Source organism: Lolium rigidum, chromosome 1 (genome assembly GCF_022539505.1).
Source record: "Lolium rigidum isolate FL_2022 chromosome 1, APGP_CSIRO_Lrig_0.1, whole genome shotgun sequence".
Lineage (NCBI taxonomy): Eukaryota > Viridiplantae > Streptophyta > Magnoliopsida > Poales > Poaceae > Lolium > Lolium rigidum.
This window is the reverse complement of record NC_061508.1, coordinates 29,856,048-29,873,453: the sequence shown is the minus strand read 5'-3', so window position 1 is coordinate 29,873,453 and position 17,406 is coordinate 29,856,048. Positions and strand designations below refer to the sequence as shown.

The following is a 17,406-nucleotide window of genomic DNA, read 5'->3' as shown; positions in this document are numbered from 1 at the left end:
AATATATCTTTTGATTCTCAAGATTATAACGTATATGTGATTTTAGTGTCATGCATACTCGATTCATCCCAAACTTAATTTGTACCAACAAAACATTATTTTCGATAGATTCAAGTGTGATGAAAAAATAATTTTTAAAACTACAGCGAAGACAAATCGGTATGTAAAAACGTACTCCAATGCTCGAAAAAAATAAAAACGCTATGAAAGAAATAGTCCCTATGAAATATAGGCATACTACCTATGCCTCCAAAATATGAGGAAACCAAATGATTATACATTTGAAAGTTAAAATTTAAAAAACCCAAACTTTCACAAGAATAATATATCACATATGCGTAAACTCCTTTTCACCACAATCTATCATGTGCATCCGAGCGACTTTTAAAAGTTTCGGTGAATTATCGGCTCAAGGTAACACCACACCTCGATATTCTAGAGCTATGTTCTAGGTGATTATTTTATTACGTCAAGATAGCGGTGTCGACCGGTTAAATCTAGAATACTGCAACACTAAAATATAACATATTTCTCAACATGCATTGTTAAAATGGCTTAAAGTGTCGCGGAAGTGACATAGCTGAGGGGAAAAATCAAAGATTATGTATCTAGAATAAATTAGTATATTTCCTACGACACAATAAATATAATGCTCAACATGCTAAAAAAAAGATGATGCCCTCGCATTTGCGAGGGCCACCTTGCTAGTTTTTTTTAAAGGCCTAACTGCTATATCGGTCAGCATGCCTAGTAGTGTTAATATTCTTTTGATGGGCTGCCTATTTGCGACGAGTCAGTTTCGTGGTAGAATACCATCCACCTTGGATAGAATATATGCTTACATGGATGTACGATAACCCTATGTGTCGACACGTCACTTTATTTCATTTCAGTGATGCCACATCAGATAACATGATGACGTCAATGTCAACTTTGTTTGCCACACTCCAAGTAAATGCCATGTTAGCAGGTTTGGATCCCATCCTCTATTTTGGAAAGAAGCAGGTTTGGGTCTATCAATGAGCTACATCTACCACGAAACCTCTTTCGTGGAAGATGTAAGTGTGGTAGATTAACCTACCAGGTTTGCCAAAATTCATGGTAGATGTGCGTGATGGTGTTCCTGGTTGATGGGATCTTAAGCATGTTATGGATTTCATGATAAAAGCTTCTTTGATGAAAAAAAATCTCTTGTACCATAAAAATCGATCATGGTAAAACATTTTTTTTATTGTGATGGTGTTGGTGGTGACCATCACTCTACGATGGAGGAAAGGTTGTGACATATGTGATGTTGATCATGGATGAGTTATATAGTTAGATGTCCTCTTGGGGATAGGGATCATATGCTACACGCTCTCAATCGCCATATAAATATACACTAACTGATTATGTTATAAGTTCATCTCTGCCCCATAATTTCATATGCATAGAACATAATTTGCTGCCAGTTCATCAGCCTTTGGGCCTTCAGCAATGCCACTACCACCCTTGGCTACTCAGCAGGCTACCTTCACGGAACCTGAATTTTAACTGGGGAAAATGCCAAGAATGTGAGATGCAAGCAGAGGATCATTCCGTGGAGGTATGCTTCCCAATGACTCCTTTTCCTATTCCTGCCCGCCTGCCACCCCCCTCCCCCCCCCCCCCCACACACACATACCCCACACAAGAAAAGCCTTATTTTCTTATCTGTAGATACACTTGTTGTTTCGTGCCAGTTGATTCCATGTATGAGGATTGCACAAGTAAGAGAAGTTTCTGGATGTGGAAAAGGGAAGCTGTCTATGTTTTCAAATGCAGACGAGCGTGGTCTATATGATGAATCTCTATCAATCCTTGTCATAATTGCCTTGCCACGATGTTTGTGGCTATACAAATAATTTACCACCACGTGGGAGGACCAAACCACCCAACAACTAGTAAATACTGGTTTTGTACTATGATACAGAAACAGGTTCACGTGGCTCCTCCCAACTTTATGATACACAAACAGGTTCACATGGCTCCTCCCAACTTCTTCAATCAATTCGTCAACAGTAATCACTAAGAGTGTAGGTTCTAGCATACTTCATACTGTACAGATAACTGAAGTAGTCAAATTTAGTATAACCTGCCATATGGCTCAACACCGGCAAAATAGGATTAATAAAAACAACTTCCTTTTGTTATTTCTTAAAAGTAACTTAATTTACATGCCATATATATGGACAAATACTACAGTCTGTAAATATAAAATAAATATTTTGTACCACTACTAACTAGTTTTTATCACAAGACAATGTGTATGGTCGAAACTATATCCTCGAGAAAGTTTCATAACTAGCTCGTAGTAACTAGAAATTCAACCAAGAACAAACATGTGTCGTCAGTAGTGTGTTCTTCATCACTACCGACCGAAATATATGGTTTGCATAAAGTTTTAAAAACAAGGATTGTACTACACATATAACAATTTGAGTCTACTATTATTTTTATGTGTCATCCAATTGGAAATCATTTATTCCATAATTTATCCTACATAATATAGAGCCATGTTAAAAAAAAGTAGCACAAAGAGGATCATCATTGAAAACCAATAGTTTGGTGAGGTTTTGGTCATCCTTTAGTTCTTCTGAGGTGAGCTTCACTATTTATTGGCATGTGTTGAAGCATCCAGACAATCTTCTCTTCCCTTCTTAGTTGTCGTAGCAGTTTGATCTATGATATCAATCCTTTGGGCCAGCTTCTAAGACAAATATGATATTTATAATTTATTTGCACCGTTTGCTTGACATATACGCGGTCATATCATTATAAAAAGTAGACAAAAGGCAATGTTTGTTAAAAAAGGTCCAGAGATCAACCTATGTATCCTCAAGTCATGAAACATGTGTTGCTCCAGATGTACTAAATCAACATAGTATGTAGAATCAGTGACAAGCATACCGCGACCATTAGACAAATTTCAATCACCATGATCGCTGATCCGGTCACCCCTAGCTACCATGGACAATTAACCACCCCCTTGTAAACTTGTGTGTAGCCTAGTAGTTTGGTTAATCTATGTTGGCTATGTATGATGCCGTTACATATTATGCCTCAGTTACAAGTGTTTAATTGACATTTCATTTTAATCGGATACTAATAATAGTAGCTATAAAAAATTAATGGAAACATCAAAATTGCCTTGAGACATTAATGTTATATATGATTCTAACACACTTAGTACAATAGAAATAGAAATATATTTGGTTACAAGTAGAACCTAAAAACAAACCACTAATGTCACCTCAATAGCAAGGCTTGACCCTTTTTTATGAAAATCTTCTATAATTCTGTCAATCAAGACTTTTGAATATCTCTCGTCCGATGCTCACTTTGGTATTGATGATTTTTGTAACCAGGAAATCCCTTTTAATTGTTGTTGTCGCCACTAACTCAGAAGTGATAATATCATCAAAAGTGTCTTTCAAGTACGAAAAAATCTCTAAATTCTCCAATTCTCCATGTATAAATCATTTATAGCTCAAGGTTACCTTTTAGTACATAGTAAGTTCCATGATAAATCTATGTAAGAAAAGCAACTTTATTCACATTAAACATAGAAAATGAGTTTATGTTTTTGGAACCTAGTCCTAATTTTCGATTCGAAGTCGGTTTTACGCAGTGTTTACTAAAACAAGCATAATTTCTTGTACGGAGTCTGTTTTCAATGTACAACCACTAAAAATATCAAATATGGGATTTTGAAATCTAGTGGGTTGGGATCTGCCCTCCTAACCATCCAACTGTAGGTTGGTTCTTTATGTGAAGTAGCACTTTGTTGCACATCACTAGTGAGCATGCTATCATATTGTTGTGGGGAGATGATTCATGATATTTCTCTTTTAATGATATTAATACTAGGTATAACTGTATGAGGTCCATCGCTCGGTCTCCTTTCCGTCAAGACTTCCTTGGGCCATCAGGCAACCTCATTTTTTATCATGCTGCACATGTGCTATGCAATCTGGCGCCAGAGGTAAATAAGGTTTGTATTTGTAATTTATTGGGGGTTAGACTTTAGAGCAATCTAAAGTAGTACTGTAGTAGTTTCTTGCCATGTGCGTGAAGACTCAAGAATGACGCCAGCATGCAATTGTTTGGCCTAGTGACCGGTTAACCTTTTCGTAGTGGAGTGGTGAACAATTGTGGTTCGTGTTGAACGACTGTTCCATTGCAAGTATTGTGTCATCGCTCCATCTCATGATCAATTCAAGTTTTCTTTGCTGGATTGGGGGACAAGAAAATTTCTCTTCGGTAAACACCGTTAAGACTTGTTCAATTAATCCACTCTGATTGGAGAAGATTTTGACTTCTAAGGGATTTAATACTCCTCAACCAATTCATGACAAATCCCAACAAACCGAACGAGCCCTTTGCTTGTACTCAGCGATCAAGCAGTACCATTATGGCACTTTATGAGCCCATGTGTTATGCTTGCATTCAAAATGCTTAAGAGTGAATGAATTTGTTGAAGCATCATGAATCTGATTCTACACGGTGTTCAATGAAAACACACACCTAGGAGCAATGTTCTCAACACAACTGAACTAGGGAAAGAGTTAGGCTTCTGAAAATGGTCATCTCCACCCACCTGGATACTTCTAACTTGTTTGGCTGGAAAGCGTAAATTTGTGAATACGATTGCATATTTAACCTGGCTTGTGTATAATGTAACCAGAAGAATATTTGAGAATATGTGATAATACGCCTGTGAAATAAAGCGGTGACAACTGAGTGCTGGTGCTTGATGGCATGTTAGCACACACCTGTAATGCAAATTTCACCAGAAATTCTTCATATTTTGAGCAATCTATTATATACTAAAAGCAAAATAAGGATGTCTAATAGATCGAGCCACCACGTTAATCGACATCATCTAAATTATTTTAACAGTTAGATATAAATTAAACGGCTATGATTTAATGAGAGATTATTATTTACGTAACAACTTATGGTACGTTTGACATGTTTAATATATGGATGAGACTCGTGTCCAGTCTTTTTTTGCCGGTCCATAGATCTCTTTTAAACAAAGTAGACCCTCCTAATTGACTAACCATACCAATCCTTCTTTTTACCGAACCATACATGATAGCAAACTCCAATCAGAAAAAAATGTTGCGCTCCTTAGCTAGGCAAGTCTAGCAAGCTCCATCTAAGACCATGCAAAAGAAAGACGTACCCCGTACTAGCTTAGTTTTCTTGAAGTGGAATGCATGATTTTTTAGAGTTTTCTTCTATAGCTTAAACTTATACTCCCTCCGATCCTAAAAAAGTGTCTGAAGCAGTCGTTATGCAAAAACAACCTAGAGTTTGTTATTGAATTGGCCCGCACTCCATGTCTCTGTCTCTCGTCTCGTCAGCGCACCGCTCAGCTGTAAGTTGGGGAGTTGGTCGGATTCTTAGGTGAATAGTATACGAATTAAGATGTCTGAATGCTATGAGCAACATCGCACACCGGTAGAATCGAGCGAAGCAATCCTGGTGGCTCAACGATTCTTAGGTAAATAGTATACGAATTAAGATGTCTGGATGTTACATGTACGTGGAATTAGGCTAACCCATTTTTCAAAAATATTTATGCTACATGCCATGTCAGGCTCGACGCCAGAAAAAAGAGAAGCCAGTCCACTTAAATAACTTCATGAAAAATATGCTAATGGCACATCATCCTGGCTGAGTTCCATATATATAGAATTTACTTTCTGTAACAATTAACAGATCTTGGAATGGGGTGTTCCATCTAAAAAAAATTAATATATCTTTGATTCTCAAGATTATAACGTATATGAGATTTTAGTGTCATGCAAACTCGATTCATCCCAAACTTAATTTGTACCAACAAAACATTATTTTCGATAGATTCAAGTGTGATGAAAAAATAATTTTTAAAACTACAGCGAAGATAAATTGGTATGTAAAAACGTACTCCAATGCTCCAAAAAAATAAAAACGCTATGAAAGAAATAATTCCTATGAAATATAAGCATACTACCTATGCCACAAAAATATGAGGAAACCAAATGATTATACATTTGAAAGTTAAAATTTAAAAAACCCAAACTTTCACAAGAATAATATATCACATATGCATAAACTCCTTTTCACCACAATCTATCATGTGCATCCGAGCGACTTTTAAAAGCTTCGGTGAATTATCACCTTAAGGTAACACCACACCTCGATATTCTAGAGCTATTTTCTAGGTGATTATTTTATTAAGTCAAGATAGCGGTGTCGACCGGTTAAATCTAGAAGACTGCAACACTAAAATATAACATATTTCTCAACATGTATTGTTAAAATGGCTTAAAGTGTCGCGGAAATGACACAGCTGAGGGGAAAAAATCAAAGATTATGTATCTAGAATAAATTAGTATATTTCCTACGACACAATAAATATAATGCTCAACATGCTAAAAAATAGATGATGCCCTCGCATTTGCGAGGGCCACCTTGCTAGTTTAAGGTGAAGAAAGGGGTTGCTCTTTCGGCAAAACTAGAATAAAGTTAAGCCAAAAAGGTTCCGATTCAGGATAAATTCTTGAGGAAGTGGTATCTCTTTAGGATCAGCCCCAATGTCAAGAATTTGGTTATGGTAAACATACATGGATTTGGTGTGCATGAATCCGGTTGAGATCATGAACACGGTGTGATGACTGATGACCTACACGAACGCTACCGCCAAGAGCTGACAAATTATTCTGTTATATGGTCCACACTAGACCATTATGGCGCGCTTTGCTGCGCCCGTCCATTGCGATAACACAATAATACAACTTTGCCATGGAACATACAAAGGGCAATTTCCAAAAACCTGTTAAGAATTGTAAACTACAAATATACAAATAACAAAGATCAATATCTCATGTCACCATCAATTCATACACGTGAGTAGAATGTTACAACAGAAATATCAGATGAATCATCGGCCATAATCTTATATCCCCACCAATTTATATACGTGAATAGATCAGACTGTTACAACAGCAAGATCAGACGCATCATTGGCCATACAAAAAATTGAGAGAATAGAGACACAAATTGTCAACAATATAAGTTCAAGATGCGGCAAATTTTAGTTCCCATGCATATCATGTCAGAAAAGAACACGGTAACTTTCCGACCTAATGAGGGCTATTCTGACCACAGAGCAGAATAAGTATCCCAACCAATTGGGGTATCTCAATCTTACCACAGTACTGCTTTAAGACCCACTCAGCGGGAATGTCTTTCTTGGCGGTTAGAACTGTGACGTAGTGCCACACTTTTTTCCTTCATCGTCACCGTCTCAATATCATGTATTGTAAACATCAGTTTTTTAGCAGAACATCTAGACAATTATATTGAAACGAAGACAGTCCATTCACGTATCATCAATCGAAACAGTACAAGATAGTGTTGGAAAGTTTACGCAAAATTATCAGGAAAACACAAGCTTACACTGAATTAAACTGCTAAGCATTTCGATGAGAAATCATCAGGTCCACCTAAATATCTTCTTCAGAGCAGAAGATTTGAACACGCGGAAAGGCTACATCCCATATTCTAACATCTTCAATGTTGCCTGCTTGTCTCCCAACCAAATAACCTGCAATAATAACAATAAATCAGCAAGTATTTAACAATAATATCGCTAGAGAACTGACTACATTGAGTCTGCAATTTTATGATCCAGAAATAAAGTGTGGAAAAGACCACAGGTTACGGTACACGTCTGCAGTCTATCTTGCATGACTCGAACAAGCATGATAATACAATTGGAGACAGGAATAGCAAACTTGATATTCCCGTCAGGCATTATATCAGAGGTGAATCAAGTTCTTGACTGACCTAAAAGCTTCATCTCGCTCAAGCAGTTTCCCTTGCAGCACACTACTAAGCTGGACCTGCAAAGAATAGAGTTCCTTTCTCTACTTTTGCAATGAGAAAACAGTTGAAAGAAAACCAAAAGAAAGATCTCATCCCTGCAATGTCTCTCTTCTACACAAAAATAACTATATGCTGATTTCATGTGGTCAGTAAGTTTACCTCCATCCAAGACACAAGAAAATAAAGCTTGTAATTTCATCAATAGAAAGCACATCTAATGATTTGTATTATAGTAACTACAATGATGGTATAATGGAATGGGATGGACCCTGCACTTAAGAAAACACGATAATTACACAACAAATAAAACTATGTTTGATGTATGTAGCGTTCAAAATTAGCAGTACTTCCAATTGGAAGTAAATATGCCATAGCGATCTATATCAAGCAATTAAACAATAATATCTTGAAGCCCATCTTTTGTTGCGCCGCAGCGATGTAGATAAGTATGTAATCAGGTCAGAGCAGTGTAGACTTGAAAATGTAGTCCAACCGTCCAAGGTAACATCCTGAAAACAAAAATGAATTACAGAGTTTTTTTTTTTTTTTTGAAGTTGCCACGTGCCATTCATATCAAAACAAATAGTACAACCCACACAGCACTCACACGAAATTTCCGGAAGCCACAGGTGTCCGAAACAAATGCAACAAGACCTCCGAAAGAAAAACAAAAAACGAACAGGTCCTTGGAGGTCCTTGCACACCACCAATCTGACGCCCGCCGCCGGCCGGCCGTTGCCGAACCCAGCCGGAGAAGAAGACGCCCAGAAACGCCCAGATCTGTAGAGCACCATCGCAGACCAAGCTGCTTTGTGAGCCGATTGAGTGGCTCGCCACAAACGGCGAGACCGAGACGTTGGGGCTCGTCGGCCGGGACTCTGCCCGTGCTCACCAGATCTCGGAGCCGCCACCTCCGTTCGACCCAGTCGAAGAAGCAGAGCAGCTCCGCCTGCCAGCAGCCACCCGCCTCGCTCCGAAGCACCCATGAATCCAGAACAGCCGCCGTTGCCGTCCTAGAAGAGGGCGGGCCCCGTTTGCCAGATTGCTCCTGTACAACTCCACCCGGCTTCTCGCTGACATCGGAGAAGATGCCGCTGGGACACGGACGCGGCCGGAGGAACAAAAACTCCACCAAATCCGCCGGTAACGCCGCCATACCGACAGATCCTGGAGAAACTAGATCCACCGCCCGGGACGAGCGGAGGAAGACGCCTCCCACGAGCCCTTCATCGTCTTCACAGACGAGGTGGAGAAGGAACTGGGGATACTTTATTCCCTGTGACGACGCATCTACCAAACCGTCGCCACCAGAAAAACTAGCCCTAAACCTATCTACAAACCGGCACCAAGGCACTGGGGTTCCCCACACCTCCCGCCGCCGGATCGGCAGGCGGAGGATAGGGGAACCCACGGCCTGGGCACCGGTGGTGGAAGGTGGGGAAACTGTTGTCCTCCTCTTCGCGTTCGTGAGAACAGCAGAGAAGAGAGAGACTACCGTAGAAGGAAGCCAAACTGAGCGGTGCGATTTCTGTATGTGAACCTAAATGAATTACAGAGTTAGATGAAGCATATGATCGTATCTAAGAGCAGACACCAGAATTCGAATGCCACTATTGTTTACCTCAAGAACCTTCTGTGGCAAGACGGTAATTTTACACCCCGTCATAGAAATAAATTGTAGGTTGAGCAAGCAAAACAGACACAAAGAACCTTGAATGTCTTTGCATCAGTACCGAGTTCTCCAACATAAAATGAAAATAAGTGTAATCTCTCACTTGATCCAAACTAATCAAGTACATAATTTGTTCGCTGGTCATGTCTATCACATGGCGAACGTTTAGAACTTGTATTTACATGCGAAACGCAATGTGATATATCTAACAGATGGGTACAACTGAATTAAAATGGAAATTAAGAAGACAGTCGAGGTACAGCCGTACAGGCTATTTACCTTTGCATAAAACTAAAGCCTAATTATTAAAGAGGGGTTAGGACGCCGTCCTCATGATACCACCAGTCTTTGACATTGAATCAAGGTGTGATGAGCATGAGGGGTCTCCATAGGTTTAGGGTTGTATTTCCATTGTGAAGGCTGTTAAAAAGGAAGATTGGTTAAGCATCACAACTGAGATTATTTGCTATCGGAAACGACTAATCCCATGGATCAAAACTTACAATATATTACATCAGACGAGTGAGAATCTGGTTCCACGTCCGCTTGGAGCTACCTCGCCTGGGAAGCACAATTCGGCGTCAAGGGAGCGCAGAAACGTGGTCACCCGCTGCGGAATCTGTCCCGTAGGCCGCCGGCCCGCCACTACATGTCAAGATGGGGGAAGGGTCGCCGCCGTCGGAGATCGCATCCGACTGAGGTGCGATAGGCAGAGAGAAGACAGGGAGATTATAGGATGGACCCTATCTTGTGCGTCTTGGCCTGAGGCCAAACCAGCTGGCCCGTTTGGGAGTTTTGGGGCCCAAACAACCTGGAGCGCCCTAGGTTGAGGTGGGGAGTAGCAGCCCAGCCACGAAAGCTGGCCTATTTGAGCGATCGAACAAAGTAACGTGGTGATCGGGGAATTCGCTCCGTGCACTGCACACCGTTAAATGCCCCAATCGAACGGCTAGGAATGTCTAAGCACTGTGGAAGCTCCTAGGTAGGTAAGTTTTACTGTTACTTAATACACAAACACTGAGAAATAGTAACGGTAAGCTGGCTACGTGTTCCCCCTTCCTCGTCGTGCGTGATTTGGATAGAGTGGAACAACCAGATCTTAAAAAACAAGTCTCGGCAGGAGGCTTTAGTTCTGACGCCAATGTTGAGGTGGCAGAGAAGTGTAAGCTAGTGAAGGTTTTTTTTTGTTGAACTTGTGCTTACATTAATTAAATAACATTGTTATGAATACAATCACGCTCGGAAAATTCCATCACGCACGAAGGAACCGATCCAATCAGTACTTGCCCACCCAGCTCACTAGGACCAATTCTAGCCAGAACATGTGCAACTTCATTGCAGGATCTGTGAACTTTTGAGAAAGCAAAATCTGGGAACAACCGTAGTAAATTTTTGATCTCGTCCACAATATTAGCAATAGCAGACTTGCTCTTCTCCACCATCTTCACTTCAGACACCAGAGTAGCACAATCATTTTCAACAAGAATTGGGCCACTGTAGTTAGGAATGACAGACTGAAGAGCAAGAAGACCAGCAGTAGCTTCAGCAATTTCAGCATTTTTACAATGGTTGATTTCTCCCCATGCAGAAAGGATAACATCTCCCTTGTTCTTTCGAAGAACTGCACCCCAATAACCAGAGTTTGACTGTTCATTAAAACCTGCGTCAAAATTAAGTTTAGCCCATCCTTCAGGAGGTTTTGTCCAATGGTTTTGGGCCTTACTTTGCTTCTCACTATTCACATTCAACTGAACCAACATCGGTTGCTTTCCTTTTGGATCTGCAGTTACCTCAATCTCCCTACTGCCCTGCATAGTATGGAGGTAAGATTGAAGAAAAATAGCAGATTGTTCAATACTACATTTACCGTCCCCAAAAATCATGTTATTTCTAAGATGCCAGGTTCTCCATCACATGAAAAGCAACTTTGACCTCATCTGATCACTGACCTGACTCAAGAGGATTAAAGCCCAATCAGGACCAGTATATCTGAAGAATGAATCATCACGAAGATTCCACTCTTCATAGAGCCTGTGTCTTAAAGCAATCGCCTATTTCTTTCAGTGTTTTGTTGTGGATATCCGTATTTGGTTCTTCATTCTATCTATAAAAAAAAGAATGTGCTTTCTCGCACATTCTGATAAAGCAACAGTAACGACTTGCGAGTTGCGAGTCTGTCGAAGAAGAATTGTCAATCGATTGCAAGTGTTCTCCAAAAATACATCATCGCCCAAGACCGGCCAGCGCTAGTGAATGCTGATCAGTTTATGCAACATTACTTGACGTCACAGGTGACGCTTGAAAGTAGAGACAAGCTTGCCCTAGGATGCTCTGCAGCTGCAAGTCAAAGGGCCAGCGAGCTGAAGACATAAATGTTATTTCAGCAAATCCTCGCGGCCCTCGTGCAGCCTGCTCAGCGCGCATTGGGGTCCGTAATAAACAAAACCTTCACAGCTATCAGTTCACCGCTATATAAAGCTACAAAGTACTAGTAGTATAAACACAAAAATCTTGAACATAAGAGAACAGCAGGAGTACCAAGAGCAAACGAAAAAATTGGGAGAAGCATGGCAGGCGAAAGAGATCTGAAGCTACTGGGCATGCTGGAGAGCCCATTCGTAATCCGTGTACGCATGGCATTGCATCTGAAGGGCGTCAGCTACGAGTACATCGAGCAGGACCTGTCCAACAAGGGCGAGCTTCTCCTCAAGAACAACCCCGTGCACAAGAAGGTGCCAGTGCTCATCCACAACGGCAAGCCCATCTGTGAGTCGCTAGTTATCGTGCAGTACGTCGACGAGGTCTGGGCTGCGGCCAGCCCCTCCATCCTCCCCGCCAACCCCCACGAGCGCGCACTCGCTCGCTTCTGGGCCGCCTACGTTGATGACAAGGTTTGCAACGTATTCCCAAGTTCTCTCATCTTCTTTTGATGTTTCAGCTTTCAAGTTTCAGCAGCCGATCGATGCTAATTTGCTAACTACGTTGTCCTTTTTCACAGTTCTTCCCAGCGTGGCTAGGCATTCTGAAGGCGGAGACGGGGGAGGAGAGGGACAAGAGGATGAGCGAGACGCTTCCGGTGGTCGAGCAGTTGGAGACAGCACTGGCCCAGTGCTCAAACGGGAAGGCTTTCTTCTCCGGCGACTCCGTCGGGTACCTTGACCTCGCGGTCGGATGCAATTTGCTTTGGCTCGACGCGATGCGCAAGATGTTCGGCGTGGTGGTCATTGACGCCGCCAGGACTCCAGTTCTCGCCGCCTGGGCGGACCGGTTCAGGGAAAGCGATGTGGGGAAGGAGGTCATGCCGGACGCAGACATCGCGGTGGAGTATGCTAAGAAGATTCAGGTTTATCGGCCTGCTTCAAAATGACTGGCTTCAGTTCAGTCCGAATACCTCTCAAAAAAATAAATTCAGTCCGAATAGTTTGGATGGGTAGATCATGAACTGGAAGTATAGTTCACACAATAAAGAGACTACTCACTTTCCTTTAGACACTTGCCCACTTGGGTATTCCGATCCATTACAACAAACTAAGAAATTTTGATTGGCATCCGGTAGAATCAAGGTTTGAGGGTAAATTAGGGTGCTGGAAAGAGAAGTTACTATCATATGGTGATAGGCTAGTCCTTATTAATTCAGTATTAACTAGTTTGCCGATGTTTGGGGTAAGGAAACGTTTGGACTTCTATAGATCTAGATTCTTTTGGCAGTCCGATGAAAACAAAAGAAAATACCGGCTAACAAAATGGAACATCGTTTGCCGATCCAAAGATCAAGGAGGTTTAGGTATTGAGGTTCTCGAAATCAAAAACAGATGTTTATTGAGTAAATGGCTCTTTAAACTTCTTAATGGGGACGGGGTGTGGCAAGAGTTGCTACGGAATAAATATCTAAGACAGAAGACTTTATCGGAGGTACAGGCTAGGCCTATCGATTCTCCATTCAGGAAAGGATTGATGAAGGTCAAACATGAGTTTTTTCTAAGGGTTTTTTTAAAGTGGGTAATGACATGAATACTCGTTTCTGGGAAGATACCTGGTTAGGGAATACTACGTTGGCCCTGCAGTATTCGTCCTTATATAATATTGTACATCATAAAAATGTCACAGTTGTACATGTATTAACTCAAACCCCACTGAACATTACTTTTCGAAGGACGTTAAGTGGTAACAAATGGACTTTATGGGTACAATTATGTCGTAAACTCATGATGGTAAATTTGAATGACGAGGATGACCGCTTTGTTTGGAATTTGACAGCTAATGGTTTGTTTTCGGTGAAGTCGATGTATGAAGATCTTATGTGTGACCATACTCATTTTCTGAGAAAGTATCTATGGAAGGTGAAAATTCCACTTAAGATAAAGATTTTCATGCAGTTTTGAGTAATAAGGTTTTGCTAACCAAAGATAAATTGGCTAAACGACATTGGAATGGGTGTACAAAATGTGTTTTCTGTTGGGGAACAGGAGACTATTCAACACCTCTTTATTGATTGTCCTTTAGCTAAGCTTGTGTGGTGTACGGTTAATTTCACTTATGATCTTCCGCCTCCAACCAATATTACTAATATGTTTGGTAATTGGTTAAATGGGACAATCTAAGGCGTTTATCCGAATTGAGGTTTCTGCTTTATGTTGTCTATTTGGAGGGTCAGAAATGATATTGTTTTTAATAATAAAGTCTCTTTTCATTTTTTGCAGGTTATGCATATGGTTTTCATTGGGTTCAGCTTTGGACCCTCCTCTCACCGGAGGGACAGCGGGATGCCATGGCTTCTGGATGCACACGGCTCCTGATGGTCACGCTTGCATTTCTACTTCCAACGCAGAGGAGCATTGCCGCAGAGCTCTGCAATCAGAGAAGACGATCGAGCCATTGCTCTGCCGTAGAATCATACCGGTGCCTGCTAGTGAAGACTGGGCAACGAAAGCTCCATCCAGATTCAGCTTCAGGACTCCTCTAGTTGGGTGCAGCCAAGATACGATCTCTATAGGAGGCCATGATACCTTCCTCGTCATGACAGTCAAGCCCATCACATGTTTCCCCTTCACGATCTGCTCCGGCGTCATACATCGGCCATTCTCCAACAATTGCATATAGCTACAAATGGAACACTTCGATACTTCAACTATCGGTAATTCCTTGTCAGGAGTAACCTCATTTCATGCAAACCAAACTCTCCATGCGATCATAAGAACACGATTGCACATTTCCTCTAATAGAGACATCAGTGCTCCAACCAATCATCACGCCGATCACATCTCCACAAAGAAATTGCCCACACCTCCTTCATTGCAGACCAAAGTGCCGTTGCATAGGGACATTGCACAAGTGCATGATAAGAATCCTCCAAGCCATGGCCGCAAATTTGACACTCATCCGAAACAGGAATATGTCTTCGTTTCTTATTTCCTTTTGTGGCCAGCGCGCTCGACAAGGACTTTCATGCAAAAATCCGAACCTTCTCTTGTACATTGCACTTTCATTGCTTCTTCCATATAGCTTTATCACCCAAAGGCGTTGAGCTAGTAGTCGCTCGCTGTCTACCAGATTGTCCCAGCCTAAGCCCCAATCGGTAAGCACTCCTGATAGAAAAAACGTCATTCGTTTCGAGTCGCCAAGCAAGAAAATCCGCTGGCCTTCTCTGAGATAATTTTATCTTTAGTATAACCTCTGCATCAGTAGGAGGAAACGTTTTTCGAACCAAAGCTTCATCCCAGTTGCCATGTATGTCAATCAAACTTGAGACTCGGATGAACCTAGATCGTCCTTTGTCTCCAATCACACAAATTTCACTTGCTAAGTTGATGGTAATTCCAATTGTGTGTCTTCGTAGGTTATTCATATCTGCTTTCCCGCTGTCCCTTAATTTTACATACAACAAAGAGTCGTTGCCGGGCCGATTTGGGCCCTGTAGAGTTTGCCGGGTATATTTGCCGGGCCGATCTGCGATGTTCTGCATAGACTTTGCGGTGTCTTTCGCACACGGACACGCGCAGCAAAGAGCTTATTTCCGGACCTTCCGTTAGTGGCTCATGGATATGTGACTTGACGTCACAGATGACGCTAGAGATTAGAGACAAGGTCACCCTAGGATGCTCTGCAATGCAACTCCAATGCAGCTGAAGATAGAATTGTTATTATTTCAGCCAAGCCTCGTGGTTCTTGTGCAGCCTCTCGTATATAGCAAAATCTTCACAGCCATTAGTTCGCCCCAATATATAAAGCTCAAACGTATAACCCCAAAAGTCTGTGGACATAATTAAGAGCACATACAGTAGGAGCAAAGCAGAAGAAACATGTCGGGCGAAGGAGATCTGAAGCTGCTGGGCATGGTGGTGAGCCCATTCGTAGTCCGTGTACGCATGGCGCTGCATCTGAAGGGCGTTAGCTACGAGTACATCGAGCAGGACCTGTTCAACAAGGGCGAGCTCCTCCTCAAGTACAACCCCGTGCACAAGAAGGTGCCGGTGCTCGTCCACAACGGCAAGCCCATCTGCGAGTCGCTAGCCATCGTGCAGTACGTCGACGAGGCCTGGGCTGCTTCGAGCCCCTCCATCCTCCCCGCCGACGCCCACGACCGCGCCGTTGCTCGCTTCTGGGCCGCCTACGTCGATGACAAGGTTTGCAACATTATTCCCAAATTCTCTCCTCTTCTTTTGATGTTTCAGCAGCCGATCGATGCTAATTGCGTGTCCTTTCTCACAGTTCTTCCCGGCATGGATAGGCATTATGAGGGCGGAGACGGAGGAGGACAGGGCCAAGAAGATGAGCGAGACGGCTGCGGTGGTCGAGCAATTGGAGGCGGCGCTGACCCAGTGCTCTAACGGGAAGGCTTTCTTCTCCGGCGACTCCGTCGGGTACCTTGACATCGCGGTCGGATGCAATTTGTTTTGGCTCGACGCGATGCGCAAGATGTTCGGCGTGGTGGTCATCGACGCCGCGAAGACTCCAGTTCTCGCCGCTTGGGCCGACCGGTTCAGGGAAAGCGATGTGGGGAAGAAGGTCTTGCCTGACGCAGACGTCGCGGCGGAGTACGCTAAGAAGATCCAGGCTTACCGGGCTGCTGCCGCAGCTTCCAAGTGACTGGTTTCAGTTCAGTCCCAGTAGTTTGGATCGATGAATTGTGAACTGGAGAGTGTAGCTCCCGCAATAAAGAGTAGGATTTGCAGCTTCCCTAGCCTGAGAACATTAACCACATTTTGTTTAAACTGTTTAAATGCCCTTGATCTGGATTTTACTGGCGTCGTTTAGAAAGAGAGTGCTTTGGATGGGCGAACCAAATTAGTACTATCTACTCCGTAATTTGGATGATTTTACCTCTCATTACCTATGCCATGTAGGGCCAAGACAAAACAAGTATTACTAGGGATGAAAACGAGGCGAAATTTTCTGACTTTTTCAGGATAGTACGGAAACAAAACGGAATTCTGTGGAACCGAAAAAAAATTCCTTTGGCGAAAACGGAAACGGATGGCCTTTTTCCAATGGAACAGATGCAACTATGGAAATTCTATTACCGACTAATATGGAATTTTGTGTGTGCATGACCCAACCTACAAGGCATAAAAGCATCTCTAGCCCAGCCTGTAAAAAACCAAAACAAAAAGTAACCGTCAGTTTACGAGTTTAGGCTGAAATTCGGTGCCGATTAGTCACCGTAAACGATGCAAAATCGTTTTTTTTTTCACCATAAACGATGCAAAGCCGATTTTCTTTCCAGCCGAGACCGAAAACCCAAATTGCCCTATATTTGTAGGGGCCGAACAAGCGAACCGAACGGTGGATCCATATCTAGGGCGAGCTGAAATTTCACCTCACGCAACCGCTCACTC

At 42.2% G+C, this 17,406-nt stretch overlaps 2 protein-coding genes and 1 long non-coding RNA gene across 3 annotated transcripts; 2 read left to right on the top strand and 1 right to left on the bottom strand.

The window, feature by feature from the left end:
- Nucleotides 1-7,493: 7,493 nt before the first annotated feature.
- Nucleotides 7,494-10,178, bottom strand: LOC124670425. Its single transcript, XR_006992522.1, has 4 exons — nucleotides 10,075-10,178; nucleotides 9,521-9,991; nucleotides 7,861-8,408; nucleotides 7,494-7,618 (listed from the first exon to the last, which is right to left on the bottom strand). It is a non-coding gene; the product is annotated as an uncharacterized LOC124670425 (long non-coding RNA).
- A 1,960-nt stretch (nucleotides 10,179-12,138) lies between these two features.
- LOC124670414 (probable glutathione S-transferase GSTU6) lies at nucleotides 12,139-12,938 on the top strand. Its single transcript, XM_047206923.1, has 2 exons — nucleotides 12,139-12,462; nucleotides 12,570-12,938. Exons 1-2 carry the CDS (start codon nucleotides 12,139-12,141, stop codon nucleotides 12,936-12,938), a joined length of 693 nt encoding a protein of 230 aa, XP_047062879.1.
- Nucleotides 12,939-15,763: 2,825 nt separating this feature from the next.
- On the top strand, nucleotides 15,764-16,735 carry LOC124670404 (probable glutathione S-transferase GSTU6). The gene is made up of 2 exons (XM_047206915.1): nucleotides 15,764-16,194; nucleotides 16,280-16,735. Exons 1-2 carry the CDS (start codon nucleotides 15,871-15,873, stop codon nucleotides 16,655-16,657), a joined length of 702 nt encoding a protein of 233 aa, XP_047062871.1. The 5' UTR covers nucleotides 15,764-15,870; the 3' UTR covers nucleotides 16,658-16,735.
- Nucleotides 16,736-17,406: the final 671 nt, after the last annotated feature.

Coding starts and splice junctions, on each gene's coding strand:
- LOC124670414 (XM_047206923.1), top strand. CDS start 12,139: ATGGCAGGCGAAAGAGATCTGAAGCTACTGGGCATGCTGGAGAGCCCA. Junction 12,463..12,569: donor CCGCCTACGTTGATGACAAG/GTTTGCAACGTA, acceptor CCTTTTTCACAG/TTCTTCCCAGCGTGGCTAGG.
- LOC124670404 (XM_047206915.1), top strand. CDS start 15,871: ATGTCGGGCGAAGGAGATCTGAAGCTGCTGGGCATGGTGGTGAGCCCA. Junction 16,195..16,279: donor CCGCCTACGTCGATGACAAG/GTTTGCAACATT, acceptor CCTTTCTCACAG/TTCTTCCCGGCATGGATAGG.